This window comes from Saccoglossus kowalevskii, chromosome 3 (assembly GCF_978046115.1).
Source record: "Saccoglossus kowalevskii chromosome 3, keSacKowa6.1, whole genome shotgun sequence".
Classification (NCBI taxonomy): Eukaryota; Metazoa; Hemichordata; class Enteropneusta; family Harrimaniidae; genus Saccoglossus; species Saccoglossus kowalevskii.
Genome location: NC_140643.1, coordinates 18869081 through 18887736, shown reverse-complemented (window position 1 = coordinate 18887736; position 18656 = coordinate 18869081). Strand labels below are relative to the sequence as shown.

Genomic DNA, 18656 nt, shown 5'->3' with positions numbered 1-18656 from the left:
TTCATGTATTGTTTTGTTTCGGATAATACTAGTATTTTTACAAACGGAAAAGAGTTTGTACTTTTTCTGGTGTTTTCCGACAAAAGTGTGTATGCATAAACCATGACAGTTGGGAACGAGGATACCTTTTGCTTCGTACTATGCAATCGATTACACATTTCTACTTGCAGTTATAATGACATCTATAAAACAAGAAATAACCCTCCATCGTCAATTTTTTATCCACCGGCCTAAATTAATCCGTGAAACGGTCTCTTTTCTGTCTTTATAAAATAAAAATTATCGGTTCCCAACAAGACATATGATTGGTTAAAGTTCTTGGAGCTGACTATCAACTATAGGTTATCGTTGACCAATCAAAATATCTCTTATGTCGAGCACTTGAGAAGCCGCGAATTATGTTTCTGCACATGCTCAGGGCAATCAGGTTGAGGAAGTATACAATAATACTACTTCCGCCCTGTCAACGTTAGTCGATTGTGTACTAGCTGCAGACCTTGTTTATTGCACCGAGTGAAACTGCAACAATCGCTGCAAAATGAGTGAAGGTGGACCGGCACCTGCAAAGAAGCTGAGGTCAGACGTGATTTTACTGAGCTCGGAGGGGGACGATAGTAAAGATTTTGACGTAGAGACACAGAGGGTACTGGAGGATATCGACGCTTGTCAAAATGAAATCGACGCGCTGAATGAACAGGCTAGCGAAGAAATCCTGAAAGTGGAACAGAAGTACAATCGCATGAGAAGACCGCACTTTGACAGAAGAAATGACCTGATCAGGAAAATTCCCAACTTTTGGGTGACTGCTGTATCCTTTTTCCCAGTGTTTTTCGTAATGCGCTTGCTTCAGCCACTGCACTATACTTTGTGTTTGTAGTGTACACGTGCGCGTTGTATTTTCTAAACATTACGATTTGTGGGTTTATTATTCACAGCTGCCGTAAACCAAAGATATTCTCATGTTTTGTGGGCCACCGCTTAGTGAAAATATATAAAGAACATGTTTAGATGTGTTGGTAAACTACTTTCTCCGCTTAATCAACGGTTGTTGTTTGATCATCATGTAGTACCACAGTGTAGCTGACTGGGAGCTCATCAGCTGGCTCATGAATAATTAATCAGCTATACTGACCACCATTGATAGTAACTGTTGAAATGCCTTATCTCGTATGCTGTCTGCAGCTCTTTACTACTCGTATCATTCCATTTACATATTGTAGTATGCTGCACATTTTAACTGCCACCTCACTGTATTACTGGCAAATACTTTAAAAGTTAAAATCATGATTTTAGACAGTTCCCTGGTGTTATTTAAATTCATGGCATTCCTAAGTAGACTAAATTTCTTAAAAGTTATTATGACTGTCTGTGTAAAGAACCCTAGTGAAATTTGTATTATAAAATCATGGGTATACATGTATCTTACAAAATTTGAGTAATTGCAGCAGTGTATACAAGTGTTGTAAAGTAACTGAATTAATTGCATATGTACTGCAGTTTTTACTCCTGAAAAAAAAATTGGTATTTTACTACCGAAACGAACATAATTCCACATCTTTATTCAGTGCTCATGTAGTACTGCACAAAATTTTTTGCATTTCATAAAGGCATTTATTTTATGAACATTTATGAAATTATAAATGTTTACCCAAGAAGATCCACACTCTTCAATCAAATTTAAAGAAGAAACTTTCTTTGGATATAAAAGTCATTTGGTGATGCCCATTACCCATAATGCTCTGCAGGTTAAATTTTCTTCAGTCTTTAGTCAATTTAGGGTCATGAATTCTAAATACGCGATGTTTAAGTCAAGTGGTTTTCAACCATAATTTGAATGTTTTAAATACTTATTCAATAAAATGTAATGCCTTCATGAAATGCATAGTATACTATTCACCTTTCCATTTAAAATACTTCAAAATGAATATTATAGAACACCAGAGATGAACCCTGTTTGGTTTTAAAACTGTGAATCTATCAGTTTGCAGGGGATGATGTGCTTGACTGACCGATTAAATTAGAACATTATATTATTTAATATGCAAATAAGATGCAAAAGAGTCAGAACTTTATTTTCAATGTTTGTTACAATAAAATCACCATGGATTATTTTGTTGTATGTATTTTAAAAAACTCTGTTTTTTGCATTTCTCAGTCGTCATTTTCAGTGCACATAAATAGAATTGAATGCTCGGTTAACCAATCACTGACCGTAATTCATTAGGCTGTTATTCAAAAATTGTTAATGACATAAATATAACTTTTTTTGATGATTCGCATCGAGGAAATTATTTACTAATAACAAACTCATATGGTCTCTTCATGATGTTTGCGGGATGTGGAAGGTATTTTCACTTGGGATGTGGTTTATCCACAAGATACACTACATCATTTGTGAAAATAAATTCTGTACCCCATAAACATTATGGGTTCTATAATATTTATGTGAAAAAAATGCTTATATAAACAAGTGGTATTTACTGACAAATCAGACATTACCCATTTTTGTTCTTATATCTTGAGCCAAAAAAATACATGTATGTAACTATTTTAAGTTTCTGATTCAAAACTCACAGTACCCGGTATGTATATAGCCATTCACACCTCTGTCTTATTTCTTGAGCATCTTTATTTTGTTTCATTTACCGGTAGGCCCCTAAATATGGATACCATCATTTTTATATAAGTACTGACCTTGAAAATTATATTGGTGCACTTTTTCATATGAAACAGTGTGCCTCTAAGTCAATTTGCAATTGACACAACATATTGCAATTTTGAAAAACATCTTATTGAAATTTTGAAAAATGAAATTCATGTTATATTACCCAACTATGTTTGGCACAGTCTTTTTTTGCCTTGTATACTTGCATCTTGAGGAGGAACATTATTTCATATCTTGACATCATTTTTGTATACAATACATTTCCTTACATCGTGCACAGTTTGTGAACCATCCACAGATTTCAGCGATTCTAACAGAGGAAGACGAAGAGTGCCTTCACTATCTCACTAAACTAGAGGTTGAAGAGTTCGAAGACATCAAGTCAGGCTACAGGATAAAATTTAATTTTGACAAAAACCCCTTTTTTGAGAATGATGTCTTACAGAAGGAGTTTCATTTGGCGAGTTCAGGTTAGTTTGTATCTTTTCAAAGAATAAATCTAAATAGAGGTGTGTCTGGACCTGTATCTTAGACATTCCTGGACCAATCACAATCAAACTTCCCACACATACATCATACATAATATTATGCATATGCATATCAATTTGTTTCACGATCTGATTCAAGATGGCCGAATGGTGGCCATTTCTTTGCTAAAAAATCATCAAAATCATTTATGGATAGTTTTGTTTGAACTTGGTACATACTGTGGACATTATAGAACCTTGATGCACATCATTTTATTTTTCAGATGGCCGACTGGTGGCCATTTTGTTTTTATGAATGCAGTTCTAGTGCCATATCTGTAAAATGATTGATTATGTTCAAATTGTATATATTCATTTTACATCATGTTATAGATATATAGATGTATTCAAAATGGCTGACTGGTGGCCATTTTGTTTTAATTAATGCTGTTCCAGAGAAATATTTCTCAATATGGACAACTACTCGTTTGACGATCAGATACAAGATGTCAATCATTTTAATGTTATCATAATCATATTCCTGACTTGTTAATATTTCAACTATATTACTATAAACAAAACTATATTTTTTAAATTCGATAACTAACAGGGACTGTGTCATGCATGGGTTGTTTTTTCTGCCTTGATATATCTGTTCATCTAAAGATTGAGCAATGCCATGTACTCATTTGTAATTGTTTCCATGAAACCCAATAGACAGTCTAGGCTTTCTAAAAATTGTTATGTTCTTATGTTGTCTGCTATATAGGGGAACCAGCGAGTCAATCATCAACGTTTGTATGGAAGAGCGGGATGGATCTGACGGCCAAGAGTTCAATTGATGTCAAAGGAAGGAAGAGGATCCGGGAGAACCGAAGTTTCTTCTCCTGGTTCAATGACCATACAGAGCCATCAGCAGATGATATTGCTGAGGTAAAATCTATTCGCTTGTCTAAAGACAATGCTAATTTTTTAGTAGTACGCACATTCAGGTGTGTATAGAACCAAAATTTAATGATTCAGTATACACTTTCTAGTTGTTGTTGTTGTTTATTTGTGCTTCTATTAGACCAAATATGGTATCTCGAAAACAAACATTTTTGACCATTTTACTCTTGTTCGCATATTGCAAAGTGCAGCTTATAACTGGAATAAAAGTAATATTTAACTGGATTGACCTCACTTATTCTGTGTGCAAGTGGTTATGATATTTTTCTGCATGTTTTACGTTTACCCCATGGTTATAGAAGAGTTCTGAGTTTTCTGGTTGCTCGGATCCCATGTCACAATGAGAGGGTTAATCTACATAGATTCACTTCAAGTCAGCAAGAATATGCAAGCTGCATATCAAGAACATTAATTACAATAGCAAGTTGTACCTAGCATGTTGTTACCTTTGAAATTTTGCGAAACTATGAAAAACGCGTTTTTTATTCATATAAATATAAATAATAACATTGAAACACGTCCTGGGAACTCAAAAACTATTGTATTGAAGTTTATTTTTGTAATACTTTTCTTTCAGGTTATCAAAGATGATATGTGGCCCAATCCTCTCCAGTATTATCTTGTACCAGATGTTGAAGTGGAAAATGGTTTAGAAGATGATGACGATGATGAAGAAGATGATGATGAAGATGATGATAGGTAACCAAACAGTATTGAATATCTCTGAATATTTCACGACTGTATTTTGAATTATGTAAATATCTTGAATGGTTCAAACTACTCTGTTTCCTGTACCCAGGAATTTCCCAGAATTTGCGACTTCCTAAAAGAGCAAGATAACTAGTGGAAGTAATGTACCAAAAAATGTCAAAATTTTGACACTCTAAAAATTTTAATTTGATTATTGGCTTCTAAAATTTTAACTGGCCACAGATTTGTTCTTTTTTTGGTTCTCCAAAATGTTTGATCTTTGAAGTTTTACTGTCACCGCCATTCTGTTTCAAACATCAAAACAGTCAGTTAAAAACAGTGATATTCGCAGCTGAGTCGCTGACTTGTTTGCAATGCCTGTCTTGAGATCATATTTACCATAGTGTGTTGTTCACATAAATGTGTATGTACATTTACAAGTGTTATGAAACACACCAGTGACTGTGTCTTGAAATTTCATACATGTAAATACATACATTTTTATTTGGATAACTTTGCCACCTAATTGCCCAATAAACTGTCAATGTTTTCTTACGTTAACTTTGAGTTTTGAAATACTATATTGACATAAATTTTGCTTAAAATCACTGATTTTTACTTGAATTGTTCGACCTTCATTGTTTCTCATAATTTTGTATTCTTAAAACCTGACTATTTTTCAAAACTAATTACTGTAAAATACTTTATTTTCACTTAGAATTAATTTTCGCTATTTTTGCTGAAGGAATGATTCAGTGAAAATATAATTCAGTGAATATACCATTTTACCTATATTTTACATTCAACTCGTCGAAAAACAGTGAAAATAAAATCTATACAAAATGCCTAAAAAGTCTATTCAGCGAAAATTAATTCCAGCGAAAATAAAGTATTGTACAGTAGTCTTTAAATGTGTTTGAAATTTTAAAGTTTTTATGGTATTATGGTATCACAGCATTTTTGTGTGATAAGCTACATTACTGTATAGTATTGTGTTGCTAGGAGCAACAGAAAGATGATCTTTGTGCTATTAAAGTTAATCACTTGTTCCGTCTCCAGATCCTTAGTAACAGTCTAAAATGGGGGATTATTGATTATTATGTACATGTAGAATATGGGAAGAAAAATGTTGGTTTTCAGCCCCACACAGTTTTATAATAATGTCTGGAAATTGCTTTTTTGCTCAGTGATGATGAAGAAGGATTGGATGAATCAGTGGTAGTTCTTGATGAAGAAGATGATGATGACGAAGATGACGATGGTAGTGAGGATGTTCAAGAGGTTATGGAAGGAGAGGAAGGTGAAGATGGTAAGTAAATGGTTACATGAATATGCGGTTGCTACGAGAATATTGTAAAGTGTGTGCAAATGTACACCAGAACTGCCGTAAGCACCAGCATACTGTAGTGAGGATTTATTTTGGTTTGTTTATACTACAGGCCTTCAATGAATGGTCAGCACTCACCAGCGATATAATTACAGGGTTAGAATTGATTGATGTATGCTGTCAGCTCTTATAATTTAATGTTTTGGTTTGCTCGTAATAAAGTGAAGGGAAAGTCATAGTAGTGGCAAAATGTCTGTCATCAGGCATTGGCGTCATCGTTGTAAACTTTTCTTGTGTGAGCGATAAATATAATAATTCTCAGCCGATCGCTATCAAACTTGTATATATGATTAATCTGTAGGTATAGTTGGCCTGTGTAGGTTTTGCGGTTCTTATAAAAATTGTATTTTGGTGATTTTGTCTATTGGGAAACTTCATAGTGTATTTGTTAAAACACTTGCCTTGCAAGTGGAGATTGAGGGATCAGATCCCATGCTAGAAAATTTGTCCCTGTTCAAATAAACTTTCAAACAGGGTTTTATAATTATCTGTCTGTCCATCCATCTGTCTGTCCTGAGTCATATTTCAAAGCCCTGCGGACTAAATCTGTTCATTCTTTGCATGTGCCTACTGGTAGTACTTTATCTGGGACATATATATGCACATGCAGTGGTTAACTGATTCAATCAAAGATGGCTGACTGGCAGCCATTTTTTGACTCCCGTGTGCGAAGCACAAAAAGGGAGTCTTTGCAGTTAGTGTGTCTGTATGTGTGTGTCCGTCTGTTCCACTGATATTTCAAGAACCATACATCAGTTTTTGATGAAACTTGGTGCATAGATACTCTGGGCCAATGCGCAGATTTGATTAGGTTTTGGTAATAATCCATGCATATTAATTACCTAATTTGCATGATAATTAGCTGATTTTTAGCTGTTCCATGACTGTTCCACTGATATCTAAAGAACCACTCATTGGATTTTGATGAAACTTGGCACACAGATGCTCCAAACTAATGCGCAGATTTGATTAGTTTTGGGTAAAAATCTGTTCAATATTAATTACCTAATTCGCATAATGATTAATCAATTTTTGGTTTTTCCACTGATATCTCAAGTACTAATCATGACATTTCAATAAAACTTGGTACATAGATGTCATAGGACACTGCACAAACCTCATAGTTTTTAGGGTAATATCAGTAGATATTAATTACCTAATTAGCATAATTAATTAATTTTCAGCATTTGATATTTCAAGTAGTAATCATACATTTCAATGAAATTTGGTACATAGATGTCATAGGACACTGCACAAACCTGATAGTTTTTTGGGTAATATCAGTATATATTAATTAGCTAATTTGCATAATTAATTAATTTTCAGCTTTTGATATTTCAAGTAGTAATCATCACATTTCAATGACACTTGGTACATAGATGTCATAGGACACTGCACAGACCTGACAGTTTTTAGGGTAATATGAGTACATATTAATTACCTAATTTGCATAATTAATTAATTTTCAGCTTTTGATATTTCAAGTAGTAATCATCACATTTCAATGAAATGTGGTACATAGATGTCATAGGACACTGCACAGACCTGATAGTTTTTAGGGTAATATCACTATATATTATTAGCTAATTTGCATAATTAATAAATTTTCAGCTTTTGATATTTCAAGTAGTAATCATCACATTTCAATGACACTTGGTACATAGATGTCATAGGACACTGCACAGACCTGTTAGTTTTTAGGGTAATATGAGTACATATTAATTACCTAATTTGCATAATTAATTAATTTTCAGCTTTTGATATATCTAGTAATCATCATATTTCAATGAGACTTGCTACATAGATCTTCTAGGATTATGCAGAGACCTGATTAGTTTTAATTGGATATTAATTACCTAATTTGCATAATGTTCTACTGATATATAAAGAACCACAAATTGGATTTTAATGAAACTTTCAAAGAGAACTATGCAGAAACCCAATTAGTTTTTGGTAAATATTTGTGATCATCACAGTTGAATAAAATTTGGTACATAAATGCTCTAGGACAATAGACAGGCCTGATTAATTTTGGGTTAAAATTTGTTCATATTAATTTTCTAATTAGCATAATAATTCATAATTTTTTTGTTCTGTTCTGTTCATATTAGTTACCTGTTTTACATAATTAGTTTTCAGCTTTTCCATCAATATCTCATGTACAAGTAATTTTGAATTAATTTTTAATGTGTCTTCAATACTCTCAGCACACAGGAGTTCTTTCTAAGCTTTCTTTGATATTTTTTGTGCATGATCTGTCAGTTTTTTGCAGTAATTTGCCGACCCTGATTGGATTAGTCAATATAAGAATTTCAAATGATGCTTTTTTTTTCAAGATGCAGAAATTATTGAGGGTAGTGCACTTGGAGAAGATGAGGAGGAGGAGGAGGAAGAGGATGATGACCTTGAGGAAGGTAAGACATTGAGTCGTCTGTCCATCATTTGAGTAGTTTCCGTATGTCATTAGATGCACTTAGTTCCAGGAAACACTGCATCTTAAGTAATTTGTGTTCCCACAGTACTAGTACTTGGCTGAATAATTTGATTTAAAATATATCACTCTGATTATAAGAAAGAATAATGTATAGTTCCTATAAACGACCTACCTTACTTTTACTGCCAGACCCTAAATATTTTTTGGTCTCAAAATTGTGCTAGGCTTTGAATGAGATTTTATTGAAATTCAAACCTTAGCAAAAGGGTATTGTAAACAACTTTAAACATGGTTCATGGCACTCTTCTCTGGAAAAAAAATATATGGTAAAATAACAAATAGAATCCTACCTACCTAGTTTTAAAAAAAGCACAACAGTTTTTCCTGCAGTGTCATATTGTAGTACCGAATAGTATAATGATTCAAATAATTTTCTTTAAATCTTGTTTCCTTATTGCAAATTTCAAGTAATTCTGCAGAAATAAAAATAAAAAAGTAGCACAACTTTTGCACAAATGATGGCTTGTAACTGAAATACTATGTATACATTGCAAACATCTTCACATTACTCTCTTGTTAACAAGGAAGCTAAGGAGTACACTGTATATGTAATATACATATATCACAATATTATACATTGAGCTCCAAAAATAATAAAATTGTTCCGTAAAAATCTGCACTCCTAAACATATCAGCACTCATTCAAAAGAATCTTCTCTTGAGTGAGATAACTACGCCACTAACAGAGAATCCAGTCACTGAATTCATATGTTTGCACAGCGCAAAACATTTTTCAGTGCAATTTGGGCTATGATCTCACAAAATTATTTCTACGAGTAGAAGAAAAATGTATAATAATCGTTATAAGAAGGTTACATCAACTTCCACAATATGTCAGTTGATACGATCGCCTTTGTGTGTCACAGGTACATCAGATTCTTAAACAATCTCTCAAGCCTAAACTCACTAATTGCTGATCAAGTCAATCAGTCATTCAATCAATATAAATGTTTTTGTTGAGATAATTGCAAGATACAAGACACAAATTTACTTGTCTAAAATTGATATCTATTCCTTTTTGACAAAACATTAAGCAGTCACTAGTGACTAAAGGCAAATTATTTTCACAATTACAATATGATGCCCAGAAATTTTGGCTTGGGCTTTCTAAAATTATGCAGAATAACATGTGCAGTGAAGTTAGAAAATAGACCATTCTGTAATTGTAACGGATCTCATTTGAACACATACCAGGCTAATGAAAAACAGCCAGCCCTCATTAGCACCCTCTGGTGTCAAAAAACAAACACTAAATTTTAATATGATCACTAGAGAACAGTATGTACCGGTACTTCAAAATTTTTGATATCTTCCAAGTTTAACGTTTTTTTCCTAATGGGGTTCACTCAAGAGATCAATAATCATGCTCATTGTACATACTGCCATCTGGTGACAACTATTTCATTTTGCTCGGGTCATTTTCAAAGATTCCTTGGCAAACAAACATTTGTGGATAGACTTGACTTTAGCAAGGGTGTGTTTTGCTTTATCTGAACGAATGCTCCTTGTCTTCATTATTTCAGGTGCGGAGGATGTCGAAGGTCAAGATGTGGAGGAAGGGGATGAGGAAGAGGTCAAAGGCGAGGGGGAATGAGGATTTTTTTTAACACCAATGAATTTTAAAAAAAAACAATAGTTTTGTTAATGTTGAAAGATTTTGTCTATTATTTAGTATTTTATAAACTATTAAAAAGAATACATTTTATTTCAAAAACTGTCAGAATCAATCTACCTGTCCATCCTGTGCCATTGTACATTGTTTATACATTTAATTCAAAATGTTTCCTATTTAAAACTATGGGTTGCCTAGCAACCAAGTCATGCTTCAACTCGATAATTCAATATAATATTTGTTTTGTTTTGATCATTTTAAGGTTTGAATTATTACCTAGCAACAGAGGTAGAAATCCACAATATCTTCTTCTTCTTCTCAACATTATCTGATATGATTCCCGTGCGAAGTATACAAAGCATGTAAATTTAGTTTACGTGAAATTCAACTATGTGGTGACTGTGTGTTATTATTAATGCAATAAGGAGAGTATGACGAATTTCTCTGGATATTCATGATGTGGTTGCCCTGAGCTGGCTTTTCGTAATTATGAATGAAATTTAGCTTGGAGCTTTAGATTAGTCTGAAGTGTAACTGCTTTGCATGGGAGAACAAAATTTGTATTCAGGGTTATTCCTTATCTCTTCTGCATCTTAAACAATTCACCCTCCCCCTTAACTTTGCGCACTCATGGATTGTTCCTAGCTAGAATTTATTCAAATTCATCAAAAGCTAGAAGTTGTGTAAGATTCTGTTTTACCATGCTCGTCCGACTTAACGCCCAGTGTATTCAGCTTCAAAAATTGTGTTTTTACCAGGAGTGGGCAATTAGTCAAGCATCCTGATTAGTTGTACATACAAGTAATGATTTCAGTTCAAGATGTGCCATATCTAGAAGAATTTAACGTTTCCTTGGAGAAAATAAAATTACGAAATGAGTTGTCATGTTTTAAAAATAAAAAATGGTCACAATGGTCTCTGAGGAAACGGTCAAAATGAAGGTCGTCATCACTATCATCATTGTTGAATGTTTTCGATTGTATGCAAACTCTAGTTGCAAAACAATTCCCACCATGATTTTTTCTGCTTGATTTGAACTGTACATGTGTGTTATTACCCAGAATGCTGTGTTGTACTGTTACAATTCTCTGGGGAATTCCTGGAAGCATTCTTGTAATGCAGTGCTGAATTGAATTGTCAAAGTATGATCTGTTGTAGTTTCTTCAAAAAATTGCATGATTTTTTTTTTTAAAGTTTGTGATTAGCAATTTTTGACATTATTTACTGCCTTTAACAGGTCTTTGGCAAAGCGTAGTTTATTCGTTCACTTCATATTCACAGTCGTCAATATCCACGCTGTATAGATTACTGATATTGAAAGAGCCATACAATGTACGAAAAACAGATTTTATGACTAGACTGTCAAATTTTTGAAGGAATGTGTGCTTCTTCGAACGTGACCTCAAACAATTTTTAGAAATGCCCCGAAAGTGTGGGTTTAGACGCTTAGTAGTAGTTCATGGGCCATGTGTCGGTCGAGTATGTTAACATTATCTAAATGAAGGAGCATATGTAACAATAATGGCAAGAAAACTACATGCGCCTTTTCTTCAATATTGATTTTTGATTGCTCATGATCAGTGTTTTGTCACTAATATTGTTCTGTAAAAGCGTAAAACACATTCCTTATGGCAATGATGGCCAGTTTTTGCACTGTAAAGTTTATACTCCCGGTATTCGCGACAAATATTCATGTACATACGTTCCACATGCCCACTTTATCATAGAAAAAAATGACAAGCTTTATTGATCGTAAATTCTATGTTTGAACTCGGGCGGGGATTATGTTGAAGGTAAATTTTTTTTGTTAGTTTTCTTCTGAAAGAAAGTAATTTGTGTTTTATTCATTACATTTCATAATTTGAAATATTTGTTTCATTGTGATGTCCAACCATCAAGTTGATGAGTATCTAGTGGACTTTTAACAAATTGAAATTTAAAAACGGCAAAATGTTAATTCTGACAGCAAGTTCAACCCACAATTTAATAACAATTTAAATAGCTATTGTGTAAATATGAAATTTGATAGATCAGATGTCATTTCTAGGAAATATTTGCAGCATTTAACTGTTGTATTGTTTTTTTCTTTTTTACAATTAAAGTAATAAAGAATTTTTTTTTATGTGAATGGGTACTATAGCAGTCAATTCTAAATTATCTGATTTTTATGTAGGGCAGTGAAAGCAATTGCTTCAGTCTTTGTAATATGTACTTGTCAATTCATTTCTTAGTACTGTATATTTTTTTTCCCATGGCTTGTTTCTGTAACTTTTTCAAAAATTAAAGTACAAAAGTCCCCCTCCCCTCCCCAATTCAAAAATAATTTTCTATTAAAAAAGACCAAAGATCATTTGTACTTACTTGAATTTTAGTCTATTTTGTTCATATTTAGTCTAGTTTGTGTCATGTCTAATAAGGGTTACTGCAGCTTATTGTACCCCCGAATACAATGGTTTTATTTTTGAACTAAATATACATGAAACATAATCCTAAGTATCGAATTTGTCTTTTTAATGTATTATGCGCATTAAAATGCTTATTTATGTAGATTTTATTTCTAATATTTCACCACTTTATTAAAATACATATAAAATATATGTAATAGTTTATGGAATTTGGTGAAGATGTGTATTGTACAATCAATGTTTATATACACGTGGGTGTATAAGTGCTCCAATATCAGTTGAATCAACAGTTATAAAATCATCCACTATTTTCAGTGTTCAATGAATCTGCAGTTGTGAAATCACCATTGATTTTTCAATGTCTGATGATTCAGCAGTTATGAAATCCCTCACTTTTTTAGGTGTTCGGTGAATCGTCAGTTTGGAAATGATTATTTTCAAGATATATGTAATTTATGCTGCCATTTTACATTGAATCTAAGCCATCAAAAAAAACTAAAAATACACTAAAATATAAAATGTCCATTAAAAAAAAAAAAAAAACATCATTTTACGGCATCAAACAGGTTTTTTTGATAACATGTGACAAAATCTTTGTCCATGGTTGGTCACTTTAATGAAACCCATTTGTTTGTTTTTTCTATAGGCCTGTATAATTGAGTGAAATAGTGCAGAAATGTTCTTGGGCTTCATGTACAATTCTAATAGACACTGGCAAGCACACATAAATCCACTGTGTTGTATCTCCTAATGTGAAGCCGTTTCACACATGCCTGGAAAGTTGAAGTTCAATTTCTCAAACTCTGATTGTCCAAATTTACGCACAGCTTTCAGCCGATACTTGACCGTGAGTGTTTGATATATATGCATATTGGTGGATACTGCTAAAAAATAGTTTTGTTTTTTTTTGGATGGAGCAACCAAATATCAAAACTGCTTGCCAATTGGGACAACTATGAAAATAAATACAGAAATTCTAAAATATAACATGGTCCTATGTAGTGTTATCGTATCTCCATTTTATTAAAAAACATTTTTTTGAAGTCAGATCCTGACATGACTGATTGATGTTGTACCCGCCATTAATTATTCAGGTTTATATAATCGAAAGAAAAAGTTGGTTTAAATGAATTAAACACTAAAAAATTATTGCACAACTACATATCATGGGGTCAACTAGTTTCTCGTAATGGTTGTCACATCCCGCTGAACAACCATGAATTTTCAAATTTAGAAGCATAACACTATCTTGGTATTTTTTTGAGTAACACATTCTGTTGTGTAAATGACACGATGCAAATAAAAAGTGAGATTACCCAAACTTGTTCCCATGGTTCCCCCCCCCCCCCCCATCATTAAACCTTACTCTGATGCTCATTTTGAATTGAAAATTTGTCAAAATTCATATTTCAAAAAGTTGTTTTTCCTCAGGAATTTGTACAGCTTTTTCCGTCTCTTTATTAGTTTATTTTACTCAATTATAAAGTATAATTCATCAATTTGAGTAAAACATGGTTTCCTTATAACATGCACGGCTACATTAGTAAAATAGTGTTATCTTTAGAACTAATTATTTATTTTTTTCAGATTCAACTCACTTGCATGAACAACTAAGATTATTTCAGCATTCACTTCACATTATGAGATTCCAGTTATTGCCGTGACTACAGATTGTATTTCTTGAGAATGAGAGACATTCTGTTTAATGTTCAACTCACATGCTCTCTGCATGTAAATCAACATTCTAGACGAGTGTGATTATAATCCTGTGTACTGTACTGTATTTTTGGTCACTTATGCCTTTGATTGAACCTTGCTCAAAATCAGAATGTATATTTTTAAATTTTTGTGATAGTTTACATACACATAAGGACCAGAAAACAATATTCATAATTCTTGTCACGGCTCTTTTTTAGTATTTTTGTTTTAGAAAAATTTACTTTTCATGAAAAACCCAAATTTAAGGACAATTTCAAAATAATATTCCCAGCCATGGGTGTTAAATTGACAAGAATTATTTTTTCTTGGCCTTAGAGTTTATCTAGTAATTCCTAAAATTGTTTAATTATTTATTGTACAGTTGACTAAATTGTGCCAAATAAGGGTTGGGTAGGGTTTATATAGTTCTATATATATACTGTGCATGATGTTGCATGTTTTGGAGATAGCTATGGATTGCCCAGATTAGGAACTTACCAAATGATCTTTGTCTTTATTTGTTATAGGGGTGGATATTTTAACTGAGACAAGAAGGTTTTTTTTTGTCTGTAAGAAACTTGTTTACCAGCTGTAGAAACTTTTCAATAAATTTCCTGTTTGTAAAAAGTGTCTGTATTCAATGTTTTGAACTTAGTCCACTTGCACACATCGGGTAGAGATACTGTGTGACTAATGATGCACATAGAAGACACCCATTTATCATTTATTATAAATTGTGCTTTCCTTCGTCATCACCGAGTATACTTTTATCCTGTCGTATTTACGCTAACTTTCTTCAGCTCGCATGCAGCATGCAAAGGCAGCTCTCTTATGTGAACAGAATACTGTCTGCATGTAAAACAGAGCAGCTTCCTTACCTTACCAGAATAATATCTGCATGTAAAATAGAGCAGCTCCCTTACCTTACCAGAATAATATCTGCATGTAAAATAGAGCAGCTCCCTTGCCTTACTAGAATATTATCTGCTTATAAAATAGAGTAGCTCCCTTACCTTATCAGAATACTATCTGCATATAAAATAGAGCAGCTTCCTTACCTTACCAGAATACTATCTGCATATAAAATAGAGCAGCTTCCTTACCTCACCTTACCAGAATACTATCTGCATATAAAATGGAGCAGCTTCCTTACCTTACCAGAATAATATCTGCATGTAAAATAGAGCAGCTCCCTTGCCTTACTAGAATATTATCTGCTTATAAAATAGAGCAGCTCCCTTGCCTTACCAGAATACTATCTGCATATAAAATAGAGCAGCTTCCTTACCTTACAATAATACAGTCTGCATGTAAAATAGAGAAGCTCCCTTGCCTTATTAGAATATTATCTGCTTATAAAATAGAGTAGCTCCCTTACCTTATCAGAATACTATCTGCATATAAAATAGAGCAGCTTCATTACCTTACCAGAATACTATCTGCATATAAAATAGAGCAGCTTCCTTACCTTACAATAATACAGTCTGCATATAAAATAGAGAAGCTCCCTTACCTTACAAGAATACTATTTTCATATAAAATAGAGCAGCTCCCTTACCTTGCTTTGCCTTGCCTTACCTTACCAGAATACTATCTGCATATAAAATAGAGCAGCTCACTTACCTTACCAGAATATTATCTGCATAAACAATAGAGCAGCTCCCTTGCCTTACCAGAATATTATCTTCATATAAAATAGAGTAGCTCCCTTACCTTACCAGAACACTATCTGCATATAAAATAGAGCAGCGTGCTTACCTTACCAGAATACAGTCTGCATATAAATAGAGCAGCTTCCTTACCTTACCAAAATACTATCTGCATATAAAATAGAGCAGTTCCTTTACCTCACCAGAATACTGACTGCATATAAAATAGAGCAGCTTCCTTACCTTACCAGAATAAAGTCTGCATATAAATAGAGCAGCTTCCTTACCTTACCAGAATACTATCTGCAAAATAAATAGAAAAGCTTCCTTACCTTACCAGAATACTATCTGCATATAAAATAGAGTAGCTCCCTTCCCTTACAAGAATACTCTCTGCATATAAATAGAGCAGCTCCCTTACCTCACCAGAATACTATCTGCATATAAAATAGAGCAGCTCCCTTACCTTACCAGAATACTATCTGCATATAAAATAGAGTAGCTCCCTTACCTTAACAGAATACAGTCTGCATATAAATAGAGTAGCTCCATTACCTTACCAGAATACTATCTGCATATAAAATAGAGTAGCTCCCTTACCTTACCAGAATACTATCTGCATATAAAAAAGAGCAGCTCCCTTGCCTTACCAGAATATTATCTGCATATAAAATAGAGTAGCTCTCTTACCTTACCAGAATACTATCTGCATATAAAATAGAGCAGCTCCCTTGCCTTACCAGAATATTATCTGCATATAAAATAGAGTAGCTCCCTTACCTTACCAGAATACTATCTGCATATAAAATAGAGCAGCTCCCTTGCCTTACCAGAATAATATCTGCATATAAAATAGAGCAGCTTCCTTACCTTACCAGAATACAGTCTGCATATAAATAGAGCAGCTTCCTTACCTTACCAGAATACTGTCTGTATATAAAATAGAGCAGCTTCCTTACCTTACCAGAATACTATCTGCATATAAAATAGAGCAGCTCCCTTACCTTACCTTACCAGAATACTATCTGCATATAAAATAGAGCAGCTCCCTTACCTTACCTTACCAGAATACTATCTGCATATAAAATAGAGTAGCTCCCTTACCTTAACAGAATACAGTCTGCATATAAATAGAGTAGCTCCATTACCTTACCAGAATACTATCTGCATATAAAATAGAGTAGCTCTCTTACCTTACCAGAATACTATCTGCATATAAAAAAGAGCAGCTCCCTTGCCTTACCAGAATATTATCTGCATATAAAATAGAGTAGCTCTCTTACCTTACCAGAATACTATCTGCATATAAAATAGAGCAGCTCCCTTGCCTTACCAGAATATTATCTGCATATAAAATAGAGTAGCTCCCTTACCTTACCAGAATACTATCTGCATATAAAATAGAGCAGCTCCCTTGCCTTACCAGAATAATATCTGCATATAAAATAGAGCAGCTTCCTTACCTTACCAGAATACAGTCTGCATATAAATAGAGCAGCTTCCTTACCTTACCAGAATACTGTCTGTATATAAAATAGAGCAGCTTCCTTACCTTACCAGAATACTATCTGCATATAAAATAGAGCAGCTTCCTTACCTTACAAGAATACAGTCTGCATGTAAAATAGAGAAGCTCCCTTACCTTACAAGAATACTATTTTCATATAAAATAGAGCAGCTCCCTTACCTTGGCTTGCTTGCCTTACCTTACCAGAATACTATCTGCATATAAAATAGAGCAGCTCACTTACCTTACAAGAATATTATCTGCATATATAATAGAGCAGCTCCCTTGCCTTACCAGAATATTATCTTCATATAAAATAGAGTAGCTCCCTTACCTTAACAGAATAAAGTCTGCATATAAAATAGAGTAGCTCCATTACCTTACCAGAATACTATCTGCATATAAAATAGAGTAGCTCCCTTACCTTACCAGAATATTATCTGTATATAAAATATAGCAGCGTGCTTACCTTACCAGAATACAGTCTGCATATAAATAGAGCAGCTTCCTTACCTTACCAGAATACTATCTGCATGTAAAATAGAGCAGTTCCATTACCTTACCAGAATACTGACTGCATATGAAATAGAGCTGCTTCCTTTCCTCACCTTACCAGAATACTCTCTGCATATAAAATAGAGCAGCTTCCTTTACCTTACCGGAATATTATCTGCATATGAAATAGAGTAGCTCCCTTACCTTACCAGAATACTATCTGCATATAAAATAGAGCAGCTCCCTTGCCTTGACTTGCCTTACCTTGCCTTACCTTACCAGAATATTGTCTGCATATAAAATAGAGCAGCTTCCTTACCTTACCAGAATACTATCTGCATATACAATAGAGCAGCTTTCTTAACTTACCAGAATACTATCTGCATATCAAATAGAGTAGCTTCCTTACCTTACCAGAATATTGTCTGCATATAAAATAGAGCAGCTCCCTTACCTTACCAGAATATTATCTGCATATAAAATAGAGCAGCGTGCTTACCTTACCAGAATACAGTCTGCATATAAATAGAGCAGCTTCCTTACTTTACCAGAATACTATCTGCATATAAAATAGAGCAGTTCCTTTACCTTACCAGAATACTGTCTGCATATAAAATAGAGCAGCTTCCTTACCTTACC

At 33.5% G+C, this 18656-nt stretch overlaps 1 protein-coding gene across 1 annotated transcript; it reads left to right on the top strand.

Annotated features, from left to right (window-relative positions):
• The first annotated feature begins 444 nt into the window (after nucleotides 1-444).
• On the top strand, nucleotides 445-10687 carry LOC100375832 (protein SET-like). Its single transcript, XM_078012311.2, has 7 exons — nucleotides 445-808; nucleotides 2946-3135; nucleotides 3902-4065; nucleotides 4658-4779; nucleotides 5958-6079; nucleotides 8494-8571; nucleotides 10175-10687. Exons 1-7 carry the CDS (start codon nucleotides 539-541, stop codon nucleotides 10243-10245), a joined length of 1017 nt encoding a protein of 338 aa, XP_077868437.2. The 5' UTR covers nucleotides 445-538; the 3' UTR covers nucleotides 10246-10687.
• The last annotated feature ends 7969 nt before the right edge of the window (nucleotides 10688-18656 follow it).

Excerpts from the sequence above, each read along its gene's own strand:
- LOC100375832 (XM_078012311.2), top strand. The coding sequence starts at position 539 with ATGAGTGAAGGTGGACCGGCACCTGCAAAGAAGCTGAGGTCAGACGTG. Across the intron at positions 809-2,945 it reads CCAACTTTTGGGTGACTGCT|TTTGTGAACCATCCACAGAT; the intron begins GTATCCTTTTTC and ends CATCGTGCACAG. Across the intron at positions 4,066-4,657 it reads CAGCAGATGATATTGCTGAG|GTTATCAAAGATGATATGTG; the intron begins GTAAAATCTATT and ends CTTTTCTTTCAG.